The 24,067-nt window shown below is 56.0% G+C and overlaps 1 protein-coding gene across 1 annotated transcript; it reads left to right on the plus strand.

The window, feature by feature from the left end:
- The first annotated feature begins 1,197 nt into the window (after window positions 1-1,197).
- Window positions 1,198-23,412, plus strand: CDC42EP4 (CDC42 effector protein 4). The gene is made up of 2 exons (XM_058703119.1): window positions 1,198-1,349; window positions 21,118-23,412. Exon 2 carries the CDS (start codon window positions 21,227-21,229, stop codon window positions 22,274-22,276), a length of 1,050 nt encoding a protein of 349 aa, XP_058559102.1. The 5' UTR covers window positions 1,198-1,349; window positions 21,118-21,226; the 3' UTR covers window positions 22,277-23,412.
- The last annotated feature ends 655 nt before the right edge of the window (window positions 23,413-24,067 follow it).

Here is a 24,067-nt window from a genome sequence, read left to right on the forward strand (position 1 = left end):
GGCATCCTGAAGGCAGGGTTGGGTTTTACATATCTTTGCCCCCAAGGCAAACCGCTGGATTGTTCAAAGTTCGAGGAAGGAGCCTCCCTTGCAGAGCACTGAATTTGGATAAGGAGGGGCAGAATTACAAAAGGGTGAGGACTTTGTCCTAGAGGTATGCTTAATTGATGTGTAATCTAACTGGGAAGGCCAAACCCCCAGACACCTGTAAAAAGGAGAACAAGTTACTAAACAGCTAGCCCTAAAAGACAAAATAATGTGTTAAAATTGCAGGGAAGAAGGGGGCAGGGTGCCGGGACTCAGCGAACCAGGTTAAGTTTTCTCTGGACAGATAAGGTTAAACTGTGGTTTACATCACCTTTGCCTGACTCGCTTTAATTTTTCTATCTTTACTTTTTTTTTTTTTATGATTTTTATTTGTAAGTAATCTCTTCACCCACCTTGGGTCTCAAACTTACAACCCCGAGATCAAGAGTGGCAGGTTCCACCGAATGAGCCAGCCAGGCGCCCCTCGCCTGACTTCCTTTAAAACCCAGGGAGCTGCTAACAGCAAGGGAATTCTCAGTTTGTGCCCCGTCCCCTTTCCTGTGGAATATCTCACCATTGGCGTTTATTACTTTGGTAAGGATCATTCACAAACGGAAGCCGTTTCTCAAAGAAGGAGCCCAAGGCCTGCTTCTCTGGGACTCGGGTCCTCGAGGTCCATCTGCAGCAGAACTTAGCCTCCGCGGATACCCAGGAGGCAAAGGGCACAAACCTTGGGAAAGCGAGCCGATCGAAGCCAGGTCACCCCGCCCAAACCCCTCTGACACCCTCTACGGGGCTGGCGGGCCGGCTCCTTCCCGCCCCTCTCGTTTCCAGTTAGGGTCGGGGACGAATCCACGGCCCGGGGGACGCAGACCCCGGGTTCCCTTCTCCCGTCGGGGCCGGGCCCGGGAGGTTGGGGGCGGGGTGGGGGTGGGTACTGGTTCCTGGTCACCGCTGGGGCCCTCGGGACCCCACCGGCCCGGGTCCCGGCGGGCATCCACGCCCGGGCCGCCCCACCTGGAGGAGCCCCGACAGCCTCAGACTCGCAGATTTGAACCGAGGAGGCCGAGCGGCCGGGCGAGAGTTCCCAGCCGCCATTGGTTGAGGCGGCGCCGTGACTTCAGCGCCGAGGGCGCGGGAGGGAGGGCGCGGGAGGAGCCTGGAAGGGGAGTGTCCGAGCGGCTCGCCTCCCAGCGAGCCCGAGGGCCGGAGGGAAACGGACGCCGGCGCTGACATGGGCCTCCAGCCCCGGCGCCGCGCAGAACCCACGGAGGGGACAGCGCAGCCGCGCCGCTCCGGCGCTCGCGTCTGTGGGGACCCAGGTAGGCGACCAGCAGCCCGCGCCCTGCGAGGCCTGGGTGGGTTCGGTCTGGGGGCGGGGGGGTGGCTCGAGGCCCCGGGTGGGGGCGGAGAGCGTGGAAGACGCCGCGACAGGGGGCCGAGGGGCGGGGAGGAGGGCTCAGAGACCCCCACTCCTGCGCCCGGCCCCGGGTGGAAGGGCCGGGCCGGGGCGCGCGCGGGGCGGCCCGGGTGCTTGGGACCCGGAGCCGCGCACCCCGTGTCCGAGCCGAGCGGGCTTTGGGGAGGAGGGGGTGGCCGAGAGCCGGGAAAACCGCGTTCTGCCTCGATTTTCTCTCTCCAGACCGGGATTCGGCGTCCGGCCCAGGGCGCTGCTGGGGCGGGTGGGACTGGGGCGGGGGTCGTCCCCGGCTTTAAAGGTCCGCCCGCTGGCCCGGGAATGGGGCGTGCGCCGCGATGGGCAGGGGCACAACAATCGCGGCGAGCCGCCCGCCGTCTCCGCGAGGGGGGCGTGTGTGCGCACGGAGTTCTCCGTGAATAGAAACCGAATTCTTCGCGTGTAGTGGCGGAGGCGTGCACACACGCGCTCGCTCTCGTACACACGCTGCAGCACACGCCACCCAGTGTCACCCGGCGAGGGAGGAAAGAAGGAAGGAGCTGCCTGGAAGGGAACGGCCGAGGAAACAAATACAGCCTCCTTCCAGCCGCCGCCGCTCCCCCCCACCCCCCCACAAGCCGGGCTCCGGCCCCGCCCGCCTCCTCGGGAGACCTGGAGGCAGAGGCGGGAGAGACCGAGGCGGGAGCGGACGCGGTGCCTCCCGGCGGGGTGGGGCGCAGCAGCCGAGCTGGCGACCCTGGGAGGGGGCCACGCGCGGGATCGGCGCGCCGGGTGCGCCTGGGGCAGAGCGCTCCTGGCGTGGCCGCCGGCCGCGAGCGGTCGGTTAATGATTTAATCGCCCGCTTGGGGCGGTGGAGCTGCGGTCGGCCGTCTCTGGCTCCGCCCCCTCCCTGGAGCGCCCCCAGCCGGGGGTACAAAACTGCCCCTGCCCCGGGTGCGTCCTCCACCAGCTGCCCTGCGGGCCGCCGGGCCGTCGCCGGTGAGTGTCCGACGGGGAGAGCCGGATGGGAACCGGGAGCCGGGGCTGGAGGGCTGCGGCTGGGCGGGCTTCCTGGGAGAGGACTGAGCCGTGTGTGTGTGTGTGTGTGTGTGTGTGTGTGTGTGTGTGTGTGTGTGTGTGTCTGGGGGAGGGGTGCTCTCTGTTAACTCAAACCAGATTCCTGGTGTTTCCCGTAGAGATACTGCAGCCTGGGCTTTGGAAGTTTTCTTTCTCTCCCTGAGAGAACGGAGGGGAAATACAATGCTTTTTCTTTTCTGTTCACCCTTTGCAATCTGACTGGCTCCCACGCCCTCAGCTGCATCCTCGGCGCCTATTCTCTGCGGCGCCTATTCTCTGCTCGTGTGTATCCGAGCAGTTGAATGGGGACAGGGTCCCCTAGCTGCTGAAGCCTGCTGGCTCTTCTCTAGAGGGTGCGTGGTGCTGGAGGGATGATCTCCGTCTTCCTTACCCCAGCAGCCATCTGGACCAGAGAAAGCTTTCCCCGTGCAGCCGGCGTAAACAATGAGGGGCCCAGTTACAGGAGGGCCTCCTGCAATGCAACTTCTTCGAACAGTCTGGGTTTCTAATAACTCCCCGCCGCCTCCGCCCCCTTTCTGAGGCTGGGGTGGAGGAGGGGACCACCAGCAGGATGGACTGAATTTTAAGAGAACAAAGGGCACAAAGGAAGGGGGAACTGAGCTGTGGATTTTCCCCAGGAATGGGGAGTTTTCTGGACCCAGGCTGGGCCCATCCAGGCCTCTAGGTGGCTCCAAGGCTCCCAGAGCAATAATGGGGTGTCCTGGGGAGTGTGGTGAGGCTCCGGCCCTGTGTGGTAGCTAGGAGCCTGCCAGGAGTGGGGGGGTGCCATGTGGGCTCCACCTTTTATCAGCTGCCCTGTGTGAGCTGCCCATGTGACTACTGATTAGTGTGGTTCATCTCCTCCAAATGTGGACTTTGGCCCACCACTCCTGGAGGACAGCTGCTCCTTCCCACAACTGGGGCTTCAGTGAACCTTGGGAGATATCCCAGTGGGTTCTGGTCTTCCCAGGGGTTCTGGTGACCCACACAGGGACAGGGAGCGGGCTGGTGTGATCAAGGGAGTCTGCACCCAAGACGTGATGGTTTGGGGTGAATCTCAACCCCTCTGATGTCCCCCTGAGCTCACAGACCCCCGTTAAACTGCTTCGCTCAGGCCTCTACTTGGAACATTCCGTCCTTTATTGGGGTCTTTTATCTGCCTTTTCCTCTCTCGACCCTTCTTTTTTTCCCTTCCTTTCTCCCTTACACATGCCCACCCACTGATGCTTATCCCAAGTGGATGTGCCAACCCGGATCTACTTCTGTCCTCCTGCCTCTTGGAGACTGAATGTCCAGCCCTCACAAGACGGGAGCCCAGGGAGCCCCAAGCAAATGAGAGCCTTATCTACAAAGTGGGGCTGGGAGGATTTCTCCGCCCCAACAGATGTCGTCCTGGGAGAGGAATCTTAGACCCTTCTTGACAAGTCAGGCGCTTTCCCAGCAGGGCCTCAGATTGGCTCTGGTTCAGGGATTCCAACCCCCTCCGCCTTTGGAGTGGTTGATTGGTTTCTGTGGCCAGGACAGGCCGTGCCCAGGTGTGGCCAGCAAGGTGTTTGATATTGGCCAGGCTTGCTTGTTTTCTGTCTCCTCTCTTTCCCTCTCTCTCCCTCTCACCCCTTCTCTCACAGTCACTCTCCCCTTCTCTGGGGTGGGAATCGAGAGCTGAGAATTTCTGCCTGTCTCCAGCTTCCTTTGCCCTAGGTGGGGAGGGTGGAGTCTGTCCCTTGGAGGAACAGGATCCGGGTTGATGCCAGAGATAAGGCTTGGGGGCGGAGGAACAGGGGTTGTGCAATCTTGCCCTGGAAGCTGAGAGAGGGCTGACCCCAGCTTAGGTCTTCTGACCTATGTACTGAAGGCTTTTCCTCAACCTTGGGAAAAGGAACCAAACCTTGGAACCAGCTGGCAGAGGGTCCTGCAGGGCTTGCTCTGGGGAAGACTTCTGGGATGTTCGGGAGGAGACAGACCCATGCCAGCCCTCTCTGGAGGAACTGGATGGTCACACCTGGAGGGACGTGTGGGTGTGTGTGGGTGCGGGTGTGTGGCTGGATGTGGTCCTTCCTCGCTCGCTCGCAGAGTATCGCGAAGGAAGTCTAAGCTATTAGTTTCCCACATTCCCACTCAGTGTGTCCTCGAAGCTCCGGCTGAAAATACGCCTCTTGTGGAGCCTTGGGCTTCCTTCCAGAAACGTACATCAGAGTCTCCCCCAGGCACTGCCGGCTTGCAGCTCGGGGCTCCATGCCAGGGTGGCAAGCGCTGGCATCCAGACCCCTCCTTTTCCAGGAACAGGGGCACCGGAAGTCTCCACTCCGCCTCCCGAGCTGGGGAAGGGTCTCCCTTCGGGGTCAGGCAAGGGCAGTGTGGGGCACATTCGTGAAGGAAGACTTCCACAGAGACTGAGCTGCCCTGCTGGCATTTCCCCCTCTTTCCTTCAGCCCAGGAGCGGGGGCCTCTGAAAGGCAGCAGTTCCAGGGCAAGAAACACCCCTGAGTGTATACTCAGGGACAGCGTCTCGCCCGGCCAGGTCTGCTCAGAATCATGCCATTTTTGCAGTGGCCAAATGTGGGCTGCAGACCCCAGCTTCCAGATCTTCCCAGGGTGACCACGGAAGCTCTGTGTCCCGGCTTCTGTTCCCTGCCCCTCCTTTGTCTGTTCCCCCAGGGGCCCACTCCCTGCAAGCCTTCTTTATGCCTTAGAATATCGCCCTTGATGGGGCGCCTGGGTGGCGCAGTCGGTTAAGCGTCCGACTTCAGCCAGGTCACGATCTCGCGGTCCGTGAGTTCGAGCCCCGCGTCAGGCTCTGGGCCGATGGCTCGGAGCCCGGAGCCTGTTTCCGATTCTGTATCTCCCTCTCTCTCTCTGCCCCTCCCCCGTTCATGCTCTGTCTCTCTCTGTCCCAAAAATAAATTAAAAACGTTGAAAAAAAAAATTTAAAAAAAAAAAAAAAAAAAAAAAAAAAAAAAAAAGAATATCGCCCTTGAGCATCAAAGGGGGACTAGCGCCCTGGCTGGGAGAACACAAAAGGAGGCTTCTCTGGGCTCCACTATAGCTTCTATACCTTAGTGAGAGTTGGATTAGGTCCGGAGAACCAGGGAGCATTTTATTGGGGGGTGGAGCGTGTGGAGGTTTTGTGCATTATTTGTCGCTGGCACCCACAGTGCCCCAGATTCCTCAGTTATCCGGCCCTCATCCTAGAGAGGAGCGGCAGGCGTTTCTTTTATCCCACCTTCGCCTCACACCCCCACCCCCGTATCAGGCTGAAATCAGCAAGAGTTTAAGTCTGGTCCCAGAGAAGCCAGACTCTTCATCCTGGATCGTGAAAGGTCAGGAAGGGAGGAAGTCAGAGGGCGAGCGGAGCCAAGTCTTGGATGGCTCGATCCACGGCCTGTGGGGACTGCAGTCTATCTCTGGGCTTCAGAAGCTGGGAGGACCCCTCCCCCTGCAACACTTCATCCTGGGGACCCCCCCCCCCCCCCAAGGACTCGAAAAGGGTCAGCTCTGGAGCCTTTTGGATTGGGTATCATCAGGTGGCTCTGGAGGTGGATGTCTTTGAACTTGGCCAGAGTGTCACTGGGGATGCTGGAATTTTCCTGCTACCTTTCGAGGCATGGGCATAGGGCATCCACTGAGAGAGCACATTACAGCATCTTCGCAGCAAATACGTGAGTGCTCGCCTCTTGTTGCGCTGAGGGCCTTGCTTACACGAGCTTATTTAATCCTTATGGCAATGCTAGGAAGTACATAATGGCACCAATCCCTTTGAAAGCGTGCGGGGTAACTGAGGCACGTGTAACGTGTCCAGTGTGGCCGGGCCGCGGTGGGGAGTCTGGCTCCAGGGTCCATGCTCTCCGCCTCCACCCTGCGTGCTCCAGCAGGGCCAAGACGGAGATTTGCCAGCTCGCTCTGGAGTGAGTCCAGATCCACCCTCTGGAGAGCCTCGAGTGTCTTTCGATCCCCACTCCTCGGCTGAGCAGTGGACTCTCAGGAGAAGGGAAGTGAAACCAAACAGGGCCTGGCAGATCTGATTTCAAGCCCAGCCGCTTCTTTGTGAGGCGCCTGGGCTGGAGGGCGGAGCATTAGGGCCGCTCCCAGGTTCGGGGAGACCTGCCCTGGGTGCTCAGGCAGAGGGGGGGGGTCCCCACCAGGCACCTCTTCCTTCTCTCCTGGCTCTTCCCCCTGTGATGGCAGCCGCTGCTTGTGTCCCGAGGCAGGCTGGGGGGAAACACAAGCTTCCAGGAAGAGTCCCGTAAACAAGCAAAGTTGCTGATATCCTGGAGTCACTGGCTCTTGACTCCTTCAACTCCTGAGCGGCTTTGCAGCTTCCTGGCTTCCCGTCGTCGTTGGGTCACAGGGCACGCTTTCCCTTTCTTACCCCGGAGCTGTTTTCACCCCCAGGTTGGGGGTGGGTGGGGGGGCCTTCTCCTTCCTCCTCCCACTTGCCTTCGCTGCCTCCCTCTCCTGGCCCAGAGCACACGGTTCTGGGATCGGGAAGGAGGTGGATGCAGAGACCAAGGTGAAGGAGCCCGGTGGAGAGGATGGCCGGTTGCCAGCAGGATGGAGCTGCCCCTGTATTTCCCAGGATTTATCTGTACTTGTCGCTGGGGTGGTGGAGAATGGAGTGGCCAGGCTGGGAATATTTTAACCTGGAATTCTATGTAAAACTGTGTATCCTGTGTGTGTGCATGCATCCAGAACCTTCAGATCTCAGAGGCCAGGGCCCCAGCAATACTTAGGACCCTCCCCTGCACACCTTACGGTGGAGTGGGAAGAACCACAGTGGGAAGAACCTCAGAACCAGGCGGATCCTGAGACTCTTCTCTCAGCCCTGTTCTTCGCAAGTACGTGACTTGGTGGAGCATTGGTGTCTCTTAGCCTCAGCTTTCTTATCTGTAAGATGGGGATGATAAGTCCCTTGGATGGTGGGAAAGAACACAGGACAGTGGTAGTACTTGTTTTGTTGTTAAAAAAAAAAAAAAAACAGGGGCGCCTGGGTGGCTCAGTCAGTTAAATGTCCAACTTCAGCTGAGGTCATGATCTCACGGCTCGTGAGTTCAAGCACCGCGTCCTGCTCTGTGCTGACAGCTCAGAGCCTGAAGCCTGTCTTCGGATTCTGTGTCTCTCTCTCTGCCCCTTCCCTGCTCGCACTCTCTTTCTCTCAAAAATAAAGAAAACATTTAAAAAAGTGGGGGGAAAAAAGCAGTTTAGCCAAGATAGAGCAGCTGCTTGGTGCAGAGGAAGAGCTCAGTGAATGTGAGTTCCCTTTCTCATACTTCCGGTGACACATGGGCCACCTGAGATCCACAGGTGGGAGCTGGGATAGCACTTCCCAGAGTGGGGTCCTCAGCCCCAGCCTTAGAGCCCAGGCTCTGCTACAGTTCTGTCACAAGCCTAGACAGCTGCTTCTGTGTTTTCCAGCAGTCAAAGGGTAGATTTTCTAAGCTATAGTGTGTTTTCCCTACTGCACCTTCGCCTGGCTAAGTTACTGGCTTCATTTTTTTATAAACTGTAAGAAACTATCAATTCTCTGAAATGAACGAGAATGTCTGAATCCAGTGGTGAGCCTAATGCATGATCAGTGGAGATCCCTCTAGATCAGCACTGCCAATAGAGAGAGGTACCGTGCCAGCCACATACGTAATTTTCAGTTTTCCAGTAGGCACAGTTTAAAAAATTGGGGCGCCTGGGTGGCGCAGTCGGTTAAGCGTCCGATTTCAGCCAGGTCACGATCTCGCGGTCCGTGAGTTCGAGCCCCGCGTCAGGCTCTGGGCTGATGGCTCGGAGCCTGGAGCCTGTCTCCGATTCTGTGTCTCCCTCTCTCTCTGCCCCTCCCCCGTTCATGCTCTGTCTCTCTCTGTCCCAAAAATAAAATAAAAAATGTTGAAAAAAAAAAAAAAATTTAAAAAACTAAGGACAGGCATCTGGGTGGCTCAATCGGTTAAGCGTCCGACTTCAGCTCAAGGCATGATCTCATGGTTCGAGGGTTCAAGCCCCGCATCAGGCTCTGTGCTGACAGCTCAGAGCCTGGAGCCTGCTTCGGATTCTGTGTCTCCCTCTCTCTCTGCTCCTGTCCCACTCATGCTCTATCTCTGTCTCCCAAAAAATAAATAAGTGTTAAAAAAATTTTTTTTTACTAAAGACAGGTGGAATTAATTTTAATGTTTTGTTTAACCTGAGTGTACACATCAAAAAGATATCATTTCACCACATAATCATAAAAAATTAAGACATTTTACATTACTTAATCACACAAAGTCTTTGAAATCCAGTGTGTTTTTAACACCTATGGCACATCTTTATTTGGATGCGAAATTGTAGAAATTCTTCATTCGAATTTGAATTTCCTACAACTTAGGGTTGAAAAGGTGGGTTTGTATATAGTCAAGTGTGTTTAGCAGCGTGGACATTAAATATATATAAATTAAAGAAAAGTCTAGCATCCCCATTTAGCAGCTGTAATAGTCAGAAAATACAGCTAGGTAAAGGGGGGAGGAGCATAATCCACTCATAATGACAAGAGGGCACAGAATGACCTGGGATAAACACCACAAGGAATGTGTATGACTTAGAACATTTAATAAAGGAGATTATCCAAAAGATTTGAATAAATGGCTATGAAGCTTTGATGTTGTGATAAAGTCCATTCTTCCCAAGTTCATTTCTTCTGTCCTTTCAATTCCAACATAATCCCAGTAGGATTTCTTTTGGGACTTACCGTTTTTAAAGTCCATCTGGAAGAGGAACAACGTTAGGAACAAAAAATGCAAGGAAATTTTAGGGAAAAAATTAAAGTAGGGATATTCCCCTGTTAGATGCTCAAAATGTTTTACAAAGTGGCAGTGTAGACCTGGTTTAGAAATCAGCAGACCAGCAAACAAAAAGGGGAGTTCCAGGGCACCTGGGTGGCTCAGTCGGTTAAGCGTCCGACTTCAGCTCAGGTCATGATCTCGCGGTCCGGTCCGTGAGTTCGAGCCCTGCGTCGGGCTCTGTGCTGATGGCTCAGAGCCTGGAGCCTGTTTCAGATTCTGTGTCTCCCTCTCTCTCTGCCCCTCCCCCATTCATGCTCTGTCTCTCTCTGTCTCAAAAATAAACAAACGTTAAAAAAATTAAAAAAAAAAAAAAGACAAAAAGGGGAGTCCCAGGATAGATTCATGAGCGGAAGGGTATCTGTAAATAAAGAATTTAATATCTGGTGAAGGTAACTTTTAATGCCTTACCCACGTTTTATAACAATCCTATAAGGAATCAGTAACGTGCATACAACATTGTTGTATTTTAATCGTTTTTCTATTTTATTTATTTATTTTTTCAACGTTTTTTATTTATTTTTGGGACAGAGAGAGACAGAGCATGAACGGGGGAGGGGCAGAGAGAGAGGGAGACACAGAATCGGAAACAGGCTCCAGGCTCCGAGCTGTCAGCACAGAGCCCGACGCGGGGCTCGAACTCACGGACTGCGAGATCGTGACCTGGCTGAAGTCGGACCCTTAACCGACTGCGCCACCCAGGCGCCCCTCGTTTTTCTATTTTAAACAACCCACAATTTTATAAGCCACAGGCAGCTTTACTTTGTTGTATTTCCTTCCAGTATTTTTCTCTCTGAGTAGTTGCTCATTATTATATTACCTGGTATTGTAGAGGAAGTGGATATTTTCATAAACTGAAAAGTGGAGAAGGTCTTTGCTTCATAGTGTTAAAGCCAGAAACAAACGCAACAAATTTGACTATATAAAAATGAATGAGCACTCTGTGGAAAAGAAGACAAAATCACCCAGCTGCAAACGGGTGCGTGATAAACTTACAGAAATATGTAGGATGGTAAGAACATTTTAACTGCTTTAATATTTTAAAAAGTCCTACAAATCCATTGGAAAGGTGAAGCCCCTTCCCCGGAGAATTGGGCGAAAGGCTTCGACAAGCAATTCCCAAGAGAAAGATACAGAGGCCGATGATGCACTTTTTAAATGCTCATCCTCCCTTATAATTAAGGAGATACAAATGACAAGTTTGTGAGTGTGCTGATTGTCTTGTTTTTGTTGTTTCCAACTAAAGACACAGAACCTGGTCTCAGACACTATATTCCTGTGTTGCTGGAACTGCAACTTGGTGTGTAGAACCTTCTGGAGAACGAGTTCACAATAAGACACAGAAGTAATTTAACTTACTTTTCAACCGGAAATAAAGATTGGCGCAAACTTAGCCAGAGGATTTTTGTTACAGAGTTGGGATAAAATGGAAACAGCCTAGCATTCGTTAGCGGCCCACTGGATGTAAAATTTTGGAATTTAGTACTTAAATTAAAATAACGCAGACGTTATTTATGAACATGTAAATATTTTCCCCCAAAGGTGAACAGTGGTTGGCTTTATTTATCTACCTATAGTGGAAGGTACTGCCCTTGTCCTAAAGGGGAAAATGCCTCAATCAGCACTAGCCAGTAGAAGCAGTTTGCGAGTTTCAGATTTCATTTCCATTTTGAATAACTGTATTTTATTATCTTTTTATTTTTTTTAATGTTTGTTTTTGAGACAGAGCATGAGCAGGGGAGGGGCAGAGAGAGGGGGAGACACAGAATCCGAAGCAGGCTCCAGGCTCTGAGCTGTCAGCACAGAGTCCGATGCGGGGCTGGAACCCACAAACCCTGAGATCATGACCTGAGCCACCGTTGGGGACGCTTAACCCACTGAGCCACCCAGGTGCCCCAATAACTGTATTTTAAAAAGTGAAAAGAGATAGGTGATATTAATATATTATTTAACCCAATATATTCAGGATAGTCTCGTTTTAACATGTAACCAATAGAAAAATAGGACGATGGGGCGCCTGGGTGGCGCAGTCGGTTGGGCGTCCGACTTCAGCCAGGTCACGATCTCGCGGTCCGTGAGTTCGAGCCCCGCGTCAGGCTCTGGGCTGATGGCTCGGAGCCTGGAGCCTGTTTCCGATTCTGCGTCTCCCTCTCTCTCTGCCCCTCCCCCGTTCATGCTCTGTCTCTCTCTGTCCCAAAAATAAAAAATGTTGAAAAAAAAAAATTAAAAAAAAAAAAAAAAAATAGGACGAGCTATTTTGCATCTTGAAGTCCATTGTCTGTTTTACCCCTTAGCACGTGTGAATTCGGACTCCCCGCGTTTCAGGTGCTCTGTAGCCACGTAAGGCTGGTGCTGCCACACCGAACGGTATAGCTGTAAATAATTTAATAGCCCTAGAGAGGCAGCAGAAGGCAGGAGTCACTGAGAAGTTCTGGTGTGGAGTACGTGGGGTTCGCCTTGTGAGCCCTGCTCAGGCCGAGAGCCTCGCATCCTCATTAGCTGGGCCGGGCTCACCCAGCAGGGAAAGCTGGGAAAGTGCACAGGTAACTTGCATCTCTGGGAAGCAGGTATTGAAACTGGGCCCTTGTTCACTTTCCCTTTCTTCTAGGAAGCAGGAAGTGGGATCTGCCCACATGGGGCTGGGCAGTGGCATCCATGGGCCAGTGAGCCTGGTCTGGATGGGCAGGCAGGCAGGGGTGATGGAGCAAATACAGGGCCCCCAGCCTGGGAGGTTTTAGGAAGGGAGCCTGGTTCTGGTCTTCCTTCTTGGCAGCTGGGACTACCAGGAGACACGAGGGGGACTAGAGCGGAGCGGGAGGGAGGGAGGGACGTTGGAGGCGGGGCCTTGTGCTGAGCTGCTAAACACGCCAGGGGAGTCCCGGCCCTGGCTTCAGGTCGGTCTCTTCCCCCACCCACCCCTTCCCAGGGAATCAGAACACGAGGAGGTTCCTCTGAGCAGGGAGCAGGAATGAGATCCTGAGTAGGGAAGACCGCATCTGAGCCAGCTCTGAGAGCAGATCTCTGACAGAGTCCGTCCCAATGAGTCTTGGTTCCAAGGGTCTTGGATAAGCAGCCTCCCGATGCCGTCCTACCCATCCACCCCCGTCTTCCACGGGCACATTCTCAGCTGGGAACATCTGAATAGGCCGGGAGGCATCACCTCGTAAAGAAAACCATGGGTCCAACGCCCATCAGAAGTGGGCTGAAGTCACCATTTAAGTAGATGTGAGAGTGACCTGTCGGGTGAGGCTCACGCCGTCTGAGCCTCAGTTTCCCTTTCTGTAAAACGGGGGGCAATCTTGATACCCTCCTTGCAGGGCGAGGGGCACAAGTGGCCCATGGTTTAGGACAATGCCTGGCATGCGTCAGACACCAGACTCTGTCATTTAGACAGTGTTGCTGTTTCCACATGTGGCTTGGTGGTCCACCGTTTGCGGGGGAGCACTGGGGTGCTGGTTGCCCTGTGTGACCCCAGCCTTTTCTCTGCTCCCGTGCAGCCACCGGAAGAGCTGAGCTTAGGACTGTAGGAGCAGCAGAAGCAGAACTTTCACCTGCCCCGGGCATCTCGGGTAGCGTCCCACTGTGGGATCACCTGTGTGGGAGGCTGGCCTCCAACTTGGAGCTTTAGTGACACTGGAAATTGGCCAGTCTCCGGTGACGGTGACGGTGGGGGGGTGGCGATTGTTGCCTTTCATCTCCTGCTCAGTTGAAGAGGCTCAGGCATCAGGAAGCAGCTGTTGGGGAGCAAGCTCTTTCGGGGGAGTCCTAATCTCCGTGTCTCCCCTGACACCGGGCTGCTGGAGGTCGCCCACTTTCTCCTTCACGACTTTGAATACAACCTGTCTAGCTTGGGGGAGGGAGAGGAGGAAAAAAGAACAGACATCCGCGGGGGATTTTGGCGCACAGAGAGTGGACCCGAGACCCACCTCACCCAGCCCCAGCTCGGTGCCTTGTATTGGGCCCTGAGAACCAGACAGTTTTAAGCTTGTTTTGAAATTAATGTCTTTTCCTTAATCAGCCGTTGATGCTTTGGGATTTTTATGACTATTATTTTTTCTTACCTTTTTTTTGTTTGTTTATTTTTCACAGACAGAGAGAGACAGAGACAGAGCATGGGCACGGGAGGGGCGGAGAGAGGGAGACGCAGAATCCAAAGCAGGCTCCAGGCTCCGAGCTGTCAGCACAGAGCCTGATGCGGGGTTCGAACTCACGAGCCTTGAGATCATGACCTGAGCCCAGGACGGAAGCTCAACCAACTGAGCCACCCAGGCGCCCCTATTATTATTATTATTATTATTAAAACAGCATACCACATCAAAGGAAACAAAAAAATTGCCTGTTTTCCACTCAAGCCTAACTTAATTCCTCAGTTTCCCTGTGTGCCCTTTAAGCCTTTCTCCGTGTAGACGTGTGAATGCTGTGTATGAACAAGCCTGAGCTCTGCCTGCTTTCTCCTTCCCCTTAATGCCTTTTGGGAAGCAGCTGCCCGTGTGGCAGCGTGGTTTTCGCAGGTTAATCTTGGTTTTCGCAGGTTAATCGTTTGAGTTAATAGGACCTACTCCTCACACCCCTTTCCTTATTCCTGCCGTTAGGTTGTTTCCAGCTTTTTGTGATTCTAAATAGGCTTCTATGCATATCTGCGTGTGTGGCTTTTTTCCTGCTTTGAAATTGTTCCACAGGGCAGTTGCTAAATCATAATCATTTTATTTTTTTAAATTTCAAAACAAATTTTTTTTTATTTTATTTTTTTATTTAAAAAATTTTTTTTTTCAACGCTTTTTATTTATTTTTGGGACAGAGAGAGACAGAGCATGAACGGGGGAGGGGCAGAGAGAGAGGGAGACACAGAATCGGAAACAGGCTCCAGGCTCCGAGCCATCAGCCCAGAGCCTGATGCGGGGCTCGAACTCACGGACCGCGAGATCGTGACCTGGCTGAAGTCGGACGCTTAACCGACTGCGCCACCCAGGCGCCCCAAAACAAATTTTTTTTTAACGTTTATTTATTTTTGAGACAGAGAGAGACACAGCATGAATGGGGGAGGGGCAGAGAGAGAGGGAGACACAGAAGTGGAAGCAGGCTCCAGGCTCTGAGCCATCAGCCCAGAGCCCGACGCGGGGCTCGAACTCGCGGACCGCGAGATCGTGACCTGAGCTGAAGTCGGACGCTTAACCGACTGAGCCACCCAGGCGCCCCAGTCATAATCATTTTAGAGCCATTATTTAAAGAAACTGCTATAGTTGCCCCTGCCCCAAGACCACACTTGGGGGCAGTCCCTTCATGTGTCCTTTCATGTGTCCCTTAAGTCCCTTAATGTGGCTTCACCATCTCTGAGAGTATGGTCACTCCATACCCAGGGATTTTAAGGAGATATTTGACACGGATAGGCAAGTGGTACAGGAGTGGGTAACGGTGGTATTTCACGTTTCCATCCCGGGCTTTTTTTTTTTTTTTTGGTCGCTGTTCAGGCCCAGATTATTTTAAGACCGTGCTTCTTCATTTCCTGGTGCAAACAGCACACTTACAAATACGAGGGCTTTTCGCAGTGCGCGTGAAGCAGGTGAAAGATTCCAAATAGTACTAAAGTCGGCTAAAATAACAACATCGCCCCCACCGCCGTTCCTCCTGCATTATGTAAGAATGTGGATCAAAGCGTCCACGGTTCTGTTCATTCACCGAGCAGCCCGTCAGCCCCGTCCCACTGTTGGGAGTTAAACCGTCTCGTGCCTTCGCTGGGATTCCTTATCTTTGCAGCAGAAGGCTGCCAAATGTTCCAGAGGGCACCGAGTCTCTCTCTGGCCTCAAAAGCCAGAGCCTCTAGCCTCTCAGGGAGGGAGAGGCGTGGCCCGTGTTACGCGGAACTTGCACAAGGCCCTTCCATGTGTCGCTCCGGCTGGCAGGGGCTGTGTGGCAGAAGGCCCCCCCTGTTCGGGCAAAGTTAAGTTCTTCCTAGTGGTGGAGCGTTGGCTGCACCCTGGGAGGAAGGTCCGCAGCCCAGCAGGTGAGACCTGCCGGGGGAAAAGGCCTCTGGGGCTTGGCCGGGGCCAGGAGTCTTTGATTCTGCCCTTCCTCTCTTCCCCCATCTGGGCCCTCAGCGACTCCTGGTGTCACTGCCTCCAAACCCTGCCCCGCTTATGCCCTCCTCCGTCCGTCTCCGTAGCCGCCTCCGTCTCCTGGCCCCCATCCTCTGCCCCGGGCTCTGCAGCGCCGGCCGTCTTGTGTACCAACCATGTGCTGCTTGGGAACTGCCATCTGTTTCCTTTCCTACCAAGAATGCCATCCAGACTCCTACCTGGTCCTCAGGGGGCTGGGCCTGTGTGACCTGGCCCTTGGCCCCTGGGTTTCCGTTCCGTTCCTCAAGCTCCGCAAGCTTCTTCCCACCCCTGGGGATGTGCTCGTGCTGTTCCCTCCCTGGATTGCTCTTGACCTGCCTGGGTCTTTTCCACCATTCAGTTCTCAGCTCACAGAGCCCCTTCCTCAGAGGGGCCTCCCCCAGGCCCGTGACACCCGCACTTGCTCCCCTTTCTTGACGCCAAGCACTTGAGAGACTGACTGTCTTACTTGCGTGTATACAGCGCTGTTCCCCACCCACCCATATTCACTACAGACTTGCCCCCGGGAAGGCGGGGCCTTATCCACCTTGAGATTTCCACTGTCCCGTCTCCGGAGCCTAGACAGGTATGGGAAAATGGGTGGATATGACTGAATGAATGAATGAATGAATGAATGAAATGAACACAGCCTCCTGTCGCCATCCCAAGCCGTGACTGAGGTTGTCTTTCACCAAATATCCCCTTGCTGTCCACCGTGTCGCTTGGGGCTGGCCCCGGATGGGCGTTAGAACAACTCAGGGGAGTTGATGGAGAGGCGCCTCCGGTGGCAATGGCAGTACGGCGGGCGTAGAAGCATGCGTGCCGTGAAGCAGGGTGAGCTGCGGGTCAGCTGCGAGAGTGGGAGGCCGGCCTTGCCGCCCCAGGAGAACTTGGGTCTCTCGCCTGCCTTGGCCCAGCTGCCAGGAGCCAGCCACCGCTTGGGTGTTTGGAGCGCACTGGTCCAGCCTGTCCTTCTGTCTGTCTGATTGCTGCTTGACTGGCTGATCTGGGAGGCCAGTGCTCTGTGTGCAACATGCCAGGAAGGATGGGTGAGGGGTCTAGGCAGGCGCTGTCCTCCGGGGTCCCAGAAGCAGAGCTGAGCTGGGAGCGTGATTGGTGTAAACCAACCAGGGGCCTGGCCTTCCAGGGAGGGTCCGTTGCTCCTGCCTTGAAGGAATGTTCTGGGGATGGTGGGGCCAAAGGGTAGAGGCATCTAGATCCATCAGAGGCTGGGGAGAGTGTGGGACACCCGTGAGTCCCTGCTCCCTTTTCCTTTGCTCTGGCAGGAGAGTGGAATTGTGGCTTCGGGGCAGGGTGGTGGTGCCCCGCCCCGGGCAGGCAGGCTGTGGGGAGTGGCCGCCTTGTCATCAGGCAGCCTATTTAGCCACATCCCCAGAGCTGAGTCATGGCACTTAGCAACACCCCCTGCCAAAGGCACAGCTCTCTTTGGCAGGATCCCCTTCCGGGTGGGAGCGCAGGCCTCCTGACCTGCCGCCCCCAGGACTGGCCCAGGCCACCTGCTTGCCCCTAACCTCAGTGTTCCATCTCCTCACCCCCGCATCGCTCTCTGTTCAGAGCTTAGGGTTCTCACCAGCCCTGAAGCCTGGCCCATCGAGTCTGAGCTCTAGGATCCCAGAGACCCAGACCTGGGCCCCGTCCCAGGATTGCTAGGCAGTGGGATGGCAGGTGACTCCACAGAGACCCCAGCTGTCTCCAGACTCTTTCATGCTGGGTACTGGAGGGATGGTTTGGTGTTTTATAAGCCGGAAAGCCTCATTCCCACCCCCAGGGAGCGCGGCTATGAGTAGCACACAGCACCGGCCAGACTTACTTTCTTTCTGGGGGTGTGGGGCCCAGCAGGATGCTGGGGCCCCGGGCCTGGCCTGTGGATTTCCCCGCTGGCCGCTCTTACCTGTTTTTTTTGTTTTACCCTCCAGGATAGAAGGGGGGCTGATGGCATGATGGGACCCCTCCTGTCCTGTAGTCTTGGTGGCCAGAATGCCAGGTCCCTGTGAGTGGCCACAAGCCACTCCACGGGTTCTGCTGAGCCCTTGGCGGTTGAGTGTGTGGTTCCCCTTTCACTGTCAGGAGCACTTCCCATCGGGAAACCACAGCGCTTAAAGTTGCCTACTGGGTCTGGGGATTCCTACTGTTACAATGAAACCCTGAACTCTGGAAGTGCGTGTCTTGTGTTCCCACAGTTCTGACCCTTTGTGCCCCCTATCCTGTCTCCCACCCGCCCACCCCCCCTTGTTTTGTTGTTGTTGTTGTTTATCTGGTAAGTAGTATAAGCTTTAGTTTCCTAGCTGTGTTCTCAACCTGGGGCAATTTTGCACCCCCCCAGGGGACACTTGGTATGTCCGGAGACATTTTGGTTGTCACGCCTGGGGAGGGATGCTGCTGGGATTTAGTGGGTAGAGGCAAGGGTGCTGTGAAACATCCTACCATGTGCAGGATGGCCCCCACCACAAAGAATTATCTGGTTCAAAGTGTTGACACTCTCGCGGGGCGCCTGGGTGGCGCAGTCGGTTAAGCGTCCGACTTCAGCCAGGTCACGATCTCGCAGTCCGTGAGTTCGAGCCCCGCGTCAGGCTCTGGGCTGATGGCTTGGAGCCTGGAGCCTGTTTCCGATTCTGCGTCTCCCTCTCTCTCTGCCCCTCCCCCGTTCATGCTCTGTCTCTCTCTGTCCCAAAAATAAATAAAAAACGTTGAAAAAAAAAAAAAAAAAAACAAAGTGTTGACACTCTCGGATCATTCAGGAACTTTCTTGAGGAAGCAGCTAGGCTCCTCCTTTTTCTGGACTCTCCTGGCCCAGACGCAAGGAGAGGTGTCCAATTGGTAAAGGTAGCTGGTGAGGGATGCTACCCACCAAAGGCCAGAGAAAGGTCTGGAGCAGAGCACTGGACCAGGAGGCCAGCTTCTCGCCCAGCTCTGCCGTTTTTGGCAGAAACCTGGATGAGTGACTTTGCTTCAGTGACACCTGTTTTCTGGAGCTGCCCTGGGTGTCCCTTCCCTCCCAGCTCTTTGAGATCCCAAGATTCTGTGACTAGAGGCAGGAGTTCGAATGCAGGCCGTTTGAACACGTGAGCCTTTCCCATTGTTGCCTCAGTGTCCTGGGGGCAGCAGAAGCTCAGGGATTCTCTGGTACCAAGCGTTCGTTAGAAACCTGGTTTGATTTCCTTCTGTTCCTAACACGTCTGAGACCAACCCCAGCCTCCCTTTGTCTTTTTTAGCCAAAGAGAGCTTTTCCCCCAAAGGTTTGCCTGGGAGCCCATGGCAGACCCAGAAGGTCACATATGCTGACACTCTCCTGGGCAGTGTGGCGAGGGGATAACCCTGAGGCCAGTGCTTCTCATGTAGTTGGAGTCAGAAAACCGGGGCCCATGGGCCAAATCTGGCCCACAACTTGTCTTTATATATAAAGTTTTATTGGGACACAGCCATACCCTTTGTTTCCACGCAGTGTTGCTGCTCTCCTACTGGAAAGACAGTATCTTCCCCAAAGCCAGAGATCTTTAGTCTGTGGTCCTTTATAGAAAATGCTGGCCAATCCTTGGCCTAGCTGGTCCGTGTCTGATTGTTTAGAGGTTAGGTCCCAAGGCGTGGGCAGGAGAAGAGGGTTCAGGTTAGGGATGGGGAGAGCTAACTCGCCTGAGGGTTGGTGGGAAGAAGGGGCAGGAGGAGGGAGAGCTGACTGGCCGTAGTGAGAGTCCTCACCTGGCTCTGAGCCCAGTCCAGGTCACCTGTGCCCCGGTGCCTGGCTCCTGCCTCCCGTCCTAGAGAACTTTGTTTGCTGGAGTGACAGTCGCATGACTGCCTGGGGCGGGGTTTGGGGGGTGGCACTTGATGGTTGGGGAGTCGTCAGACTGGGCGTCAGCAGCTGGACAAAGACTGAGAATGCTGTGGGGGGTGTTTGGAGGACATAGGGGTCGGGCCGGCCGGGAACCCTGGAGCCGGCTAGAGGCTGAAGGGAAGCCAGCGCGGCCCCTGGACTGGGAAGCAGAAAGGGAGATGGGGGAGGGCAGGACGGAGGTGTTGCCTTTCAACAGGTCTTTGAAGACCCATTGCTAGATGGGATTCAGTGGTGAGTCGGCCCCGTCGGAACCCTCTGGAAGCTCAGGGTCCAGTGGGCACATTACAGCCCAGCTGGCAGGACTAGAACGATGTAGCTGGTGCCTGCCGGGAGAGGGGACATCCAGAGTGCCAGGAGGCCGGAGGCGAGGTGGCCGAGAGGGTTCACCCTGGCTAAGGACGGTTTCCCGGAAGAAGTGACGTCTCAGCCGGGCCCGGAAGGACGTTGAGTGAGCCAGGTGACAGGGTGTGCCAGCAGGGACCTGCATGTGTCCAGTCCTGGAGTCCAGGAGGCAGAAGCTGAGAGAGGGCTAGGACAGAGAGCAAAGGTAGGGGAGCAGCAAGCAGTGGCGTGGAGGAAGGAGGGAGGCAGGGACGGGTCGCCAGATCGAGGGGTCTGCACCGGTGAGTCCTGGATGGCTTTTGTTTTAGAGAAAAGGTGAAGAATGGTCTGGAGAGGGACAGAAGGGGAAACAGGGATCTGCTGGGCTGGCGTCGGGGGCCAGGTGGGATGTGGCGGCCTAGCTGGGGGTGAGGAAGAAACCGGCGGGACACCCACGGGTCGCGCTTCGCAGTGGGAAGAGTGGTCCCGCCATGAAGTCTTGTTGGCAAGACTACGGCCACCATCACCCCTTACCCACCCGCCTTGTCGGATCCCGTCCGTCTTCCTGCCTGCTCAGCCCTGCATTGCTGGGTTTAGCCTTTGGGGCAGGTCCCTCCAGAGGGAAAAGGACTGGTTTGTCTCCAACAGTCGACCTCAACTTGGTGCTTGCCAGGAGCTATATGGGTGGTACCTGGAGCTTTCAGATGCCCCAGGCTCTCCGGGGCCCCCCTCGCTGATCTTCAGTTCCGGTTAACTGTCCCCCCGGGGTCGGCAGATCTCGGGGGCCGGGCCGTCTAGTCCCTGCCCTCCTCCTGCACCCTTAATGATTCAAGAGACCAGAATTTTCTAGTCTTCATCCCTAGGAGACACAGGGTGAGTGTCCAGCAAAGAGCTTGGCCCCACGGTGGAGAGGTCGCAGGCGGGGTCCTCGTTTGTGGGACACCCAGTAAGGACTGGAAGGCTGGAGAGCTGGTTTTGTGGGTCCCAGCCGCCCCGCCCCAGTTCTGATTCAGAAAGCGAGTCTGGCCGCCCACAGACGTGGAGGTGCCGGGCAGCGTCTCTCCGGAGCCCATCCTGTTCTCTCCCTCGTCAGAGGACCATGACTCAGGTTGAGGTGTCCACTGCCTCCACGGGGACTGAGGTCAGACCGCAGGAAGAAGCTAGAGCGTGTCTCCAGCCCGGCTGTCCGCGGGAGTCCTGTCCTGGACCCAGGCTCTTTCCCAGACTGCCACACGGAACCGCCTGTGCATCTCCACCGCCTTAAACTTGGTTGTGTTCACGCTGGTGGCATCCTGGTCGGGGGAGATGCTGTCCTTCGGAAGAAGGATCGTCCTTCTCTCTGGTTCGGGGAAAGCGTGTCTGTGGCTACCTGAACTCTACACGGCTACCTAACCCGAGTGCCTGCGCGTGAAGAATCAGGCAGGCTTAGGCCACCCACCGGTGGCTTCTTTCACAGGATTTCATTCTGGTGGGAGAGCTGAGGTTTGGGCAGCAGCCCCTCCCTGCGGCCAGCCCGGGTTAACCCTTTGCCTGCTGTTCTCTTCTTGCAGCCCTATGATCTCCCCCTTGGCACCTATGCCCGCCGGACTTCACATCTGACCCCTGACCCGCCTGCCGCCTTGGGAGGCCCGCCCTCCGCCCCCCTCCCCCACCGGCAAGATGCCCATCCTCAAGCAGCTGGTGTCGAGCTCGGTTCACTCCAAGCGCCGCTCCCGCGTGGACCTCACGGCCGAGATGATCAGCGCCCCCCTGGGCGACTTCCGGCACACCATGCACGTGGGCCGGGCGGGGGACGCCTTCGGGGACACGTCCTTCCTCAACAGCAAGGCCGGCGAGCTGGACGGCGAGTCCCTGGAGGAGCAGGCCGCCTCCTCGTCCTCCAAACGCGGCCTCCTGTCCCGGAAGTTCCGGGGCAGCAAGCGGTCGCAGTCGGTGACCAGGGGGGACCGGGAGCAGAGGGACATGCTGGGCTCCCTGCGGGACTCGGCTCTGTTCGTCAAGAACGCCATGTCCCTGCCGCAGCTGAACGAGAAGGAGGCCGCCGAGAAGGGCTCCGGCAAGCTGCCCAAGAGCCTGTCGTCCAGCCCCGTGAAGAAGGCGAGCGCCGGGGAGGGCGGCCAGGAGGAGGCGGGCGAGGGGGAGCTGGCGCCCCGGCGGAACGGGGCCACCGCGCCCCACTCCCCCGACCCCCTCCTCGACGAGCAGGCCTTCGGGGACCTGACGGAGCTGCCCGTGGTGCCCAAGGCCAGCCTGGGGCTCAAGCACGCCGAGTCGGTCATGTCGTTCCACATTGACCTGGGCCCCTCCATGCTGGGCGACGTCCTCAGCATCATGGACAAGGAGGAGTGGGACCCCGAGGAGGAGGGCGGCGGTTACCGTGACGGGGACCCCACAGGCAGCACCCTCCAGGCTCCCCCGGCCCTGGCATCGGCGGCCCCTCCACGGGCAAGGCAGCAAGAAGGCGCGTCGGGCCGGGACCTGCCCCAGGACGAGGGCTGGGCGGCGGCCCCCAGCCCCGGCTCGGCCCGCAGCGAGGGCAGCCACACCACGCGGGACAGCAGCTCCCTGTCCAGCTGCACCTCGGGCATCCTGGAGGAGCGCAGCCCCGCCTCGCGGGGGCCCGACAGGGCCCGGGCTGCGCTGCCCCGGCAGCAGGACAAGGAGTTCTCCTTCATGGACGAGGAGGAGGAGGATGAGATCCGGGTGTGAGGGGCACCAGGCGGGAGGGGGGCTCCGTCTCCTCCCTGCCCCCTCCCCCCCTCCAGGCCACCACCCCCTTCCCTTCCCTGTCCCGTCCCATCCTGTGCAAGGCAGCCGGGAGCCTGGCTTCCACCGCAGACCCTGGACGTCCCCCGTCCTGGACGTGGGGCGCTGGCGAGGCCGGGGCCCCAATGGGGACACAGGGAGGTGGTGTGGGCACCCAGCTGCCTGGCGCACCCAGCCCTCCCGTGTGCTGCGGGCTGGACCGGGTGCTTGCGGCAGGAACCGGTTCTCCCTTCCCTCCAGCCCGGCTTCAGACGGTGACGCATGTCAGCCAAGTCCCTGCCTCGTGGGGCAGCAGCGGTGGGTCAGTCCGGGAGCGGCCCCGGTGCCTCGGCCAAGGACGCTCGGCTCGCCTTTCCTCTCCTGGTGTTTCTGCTGTGACTGGTGGCCATGTGGCAGGAGGAAAGGTGGTCCCACGCCCCGGCCCCCCGCTCCCAGCTCCTGCACCGCGAGCCTGGAGCCCCTTGGAGCAAAGCCGGACCGAATGTGTGCACTAACGCGGCCCCTTCCAGGGGGGAGAACAGGATGGGGAACGAAAGAAAGGAGGCCCCAGGCTTCCTGAATTTTCTAAAAGGGGCCTTTCCAGGATGACACTAGGAACAGGCTGGGCACTCGCTCGGCCCCTATCGATCTGTTTGTTCTCCTGTCCTGTTTAAATCCTTCCAGAGCATATCTGGAACAGTGTTAACAGCTCTGCTACCAGATGGAAGATCAAATCCTTTTAGAAAACCTTTATACTAAGTGCTTCCAGACTTTATTTAGAACTGTATGGGGTGGGTGTCCGTGCGTGTGTGTCCTTCCCCTCCCCCCGCCCCCTCCCACTCCATGGCTATTAACAGTTGAAGGCAGCCAGTGTAGAAATTTTCTGGAAAAGGATTTTTAAAAAAATTAATATATCATTTCTTGGAGGGCTAGAAGCTTTTTTGACTGAGTTACTCCCCACCCCCATACACACACACACACACACACACTGACCACTTCCCCTTCCTTTAGGCCTTTTCTGCCAGCAGAACCCTCTCCCCCACTTCTGAGGCCCCTAAGGATAGAGGGTTGCCAGATTTAGCAATAAAACAAAACAAAACCAGAACACGGAGATAAATTAGGATGTCAGGCATACAAAGGGTAATTTTTGTAGTATAAGTATGCCCCACACCATGTTTGGAACATACTTATGCTAAAAAAACTATTTGTTGTTCTTCTGAGATTCCAGCGTTTCACTTTGGTCCTGTAACCCTGCCCAAGGAGGTTGAGTGGGAGCTTGGGCATGTGCCCCAGGGTTAACTGATGATTATTTTCCTGTCCTGGGAACAAGCTGACCCACCTTCTCCTGTCCCCTCGTACGCGGCGGAGGGAGGGGACAGGCCAGGGTTAGCGGGCGTCACTGCTGCAGCCTCTCCCGCTTGTTGCCAGATCCTGATCCAGACACTTAGTTCCTGATTCCGGTGCCCTGTCAGTACTGTTTCCAGTAGTGTGGCTCCCACATAGGGGAGGAGTCAGAAGGGGCCCTACAGCCCCCACCAGCTGCCCTTGAAACCCATGCGAACAGTGGTCAGTTCCAGATTCTAAACTGTATATATTTTTTCATGGTATTGTTAAAACAGTGAGGAAACATTAAAAAAAACAAAACAAAACAAAACAAAATGCTGTGGCACTCCCGGTGTCCGTCTCTGCTTCTGGGGAGGGTTATCGCAGGATGTGGGTGGGTACGGGTGCCGACTGGGGGCCCTGGGGCTGCCT

This window comes from Neofelis nebulosa, chromosome 16 (genome assembly GCF_028018385.1).
Source record: "Neofelis nebulosa isolate mNeoNeb1 chromosome 16, mNeoNeb1.pri, whole genome shotgun sequence".
Classification (NCBI taxonomy): Eukaryota; Metazoa; Chordata; class Mammalia; order Carnivora; family Felidae; genus Neofelis; species Neofelis nebulosa.

Bases quoted from the DNA above. Each gene is read 5' to 3' on its own strand.
- CDC42EP4 (XM_058703119.1), top strand. From the start codon at position 21,227: ATGCCCATCCTCAAGCAGCTGGTGTCGAGCTCGGTTCACTCCAAGCGC.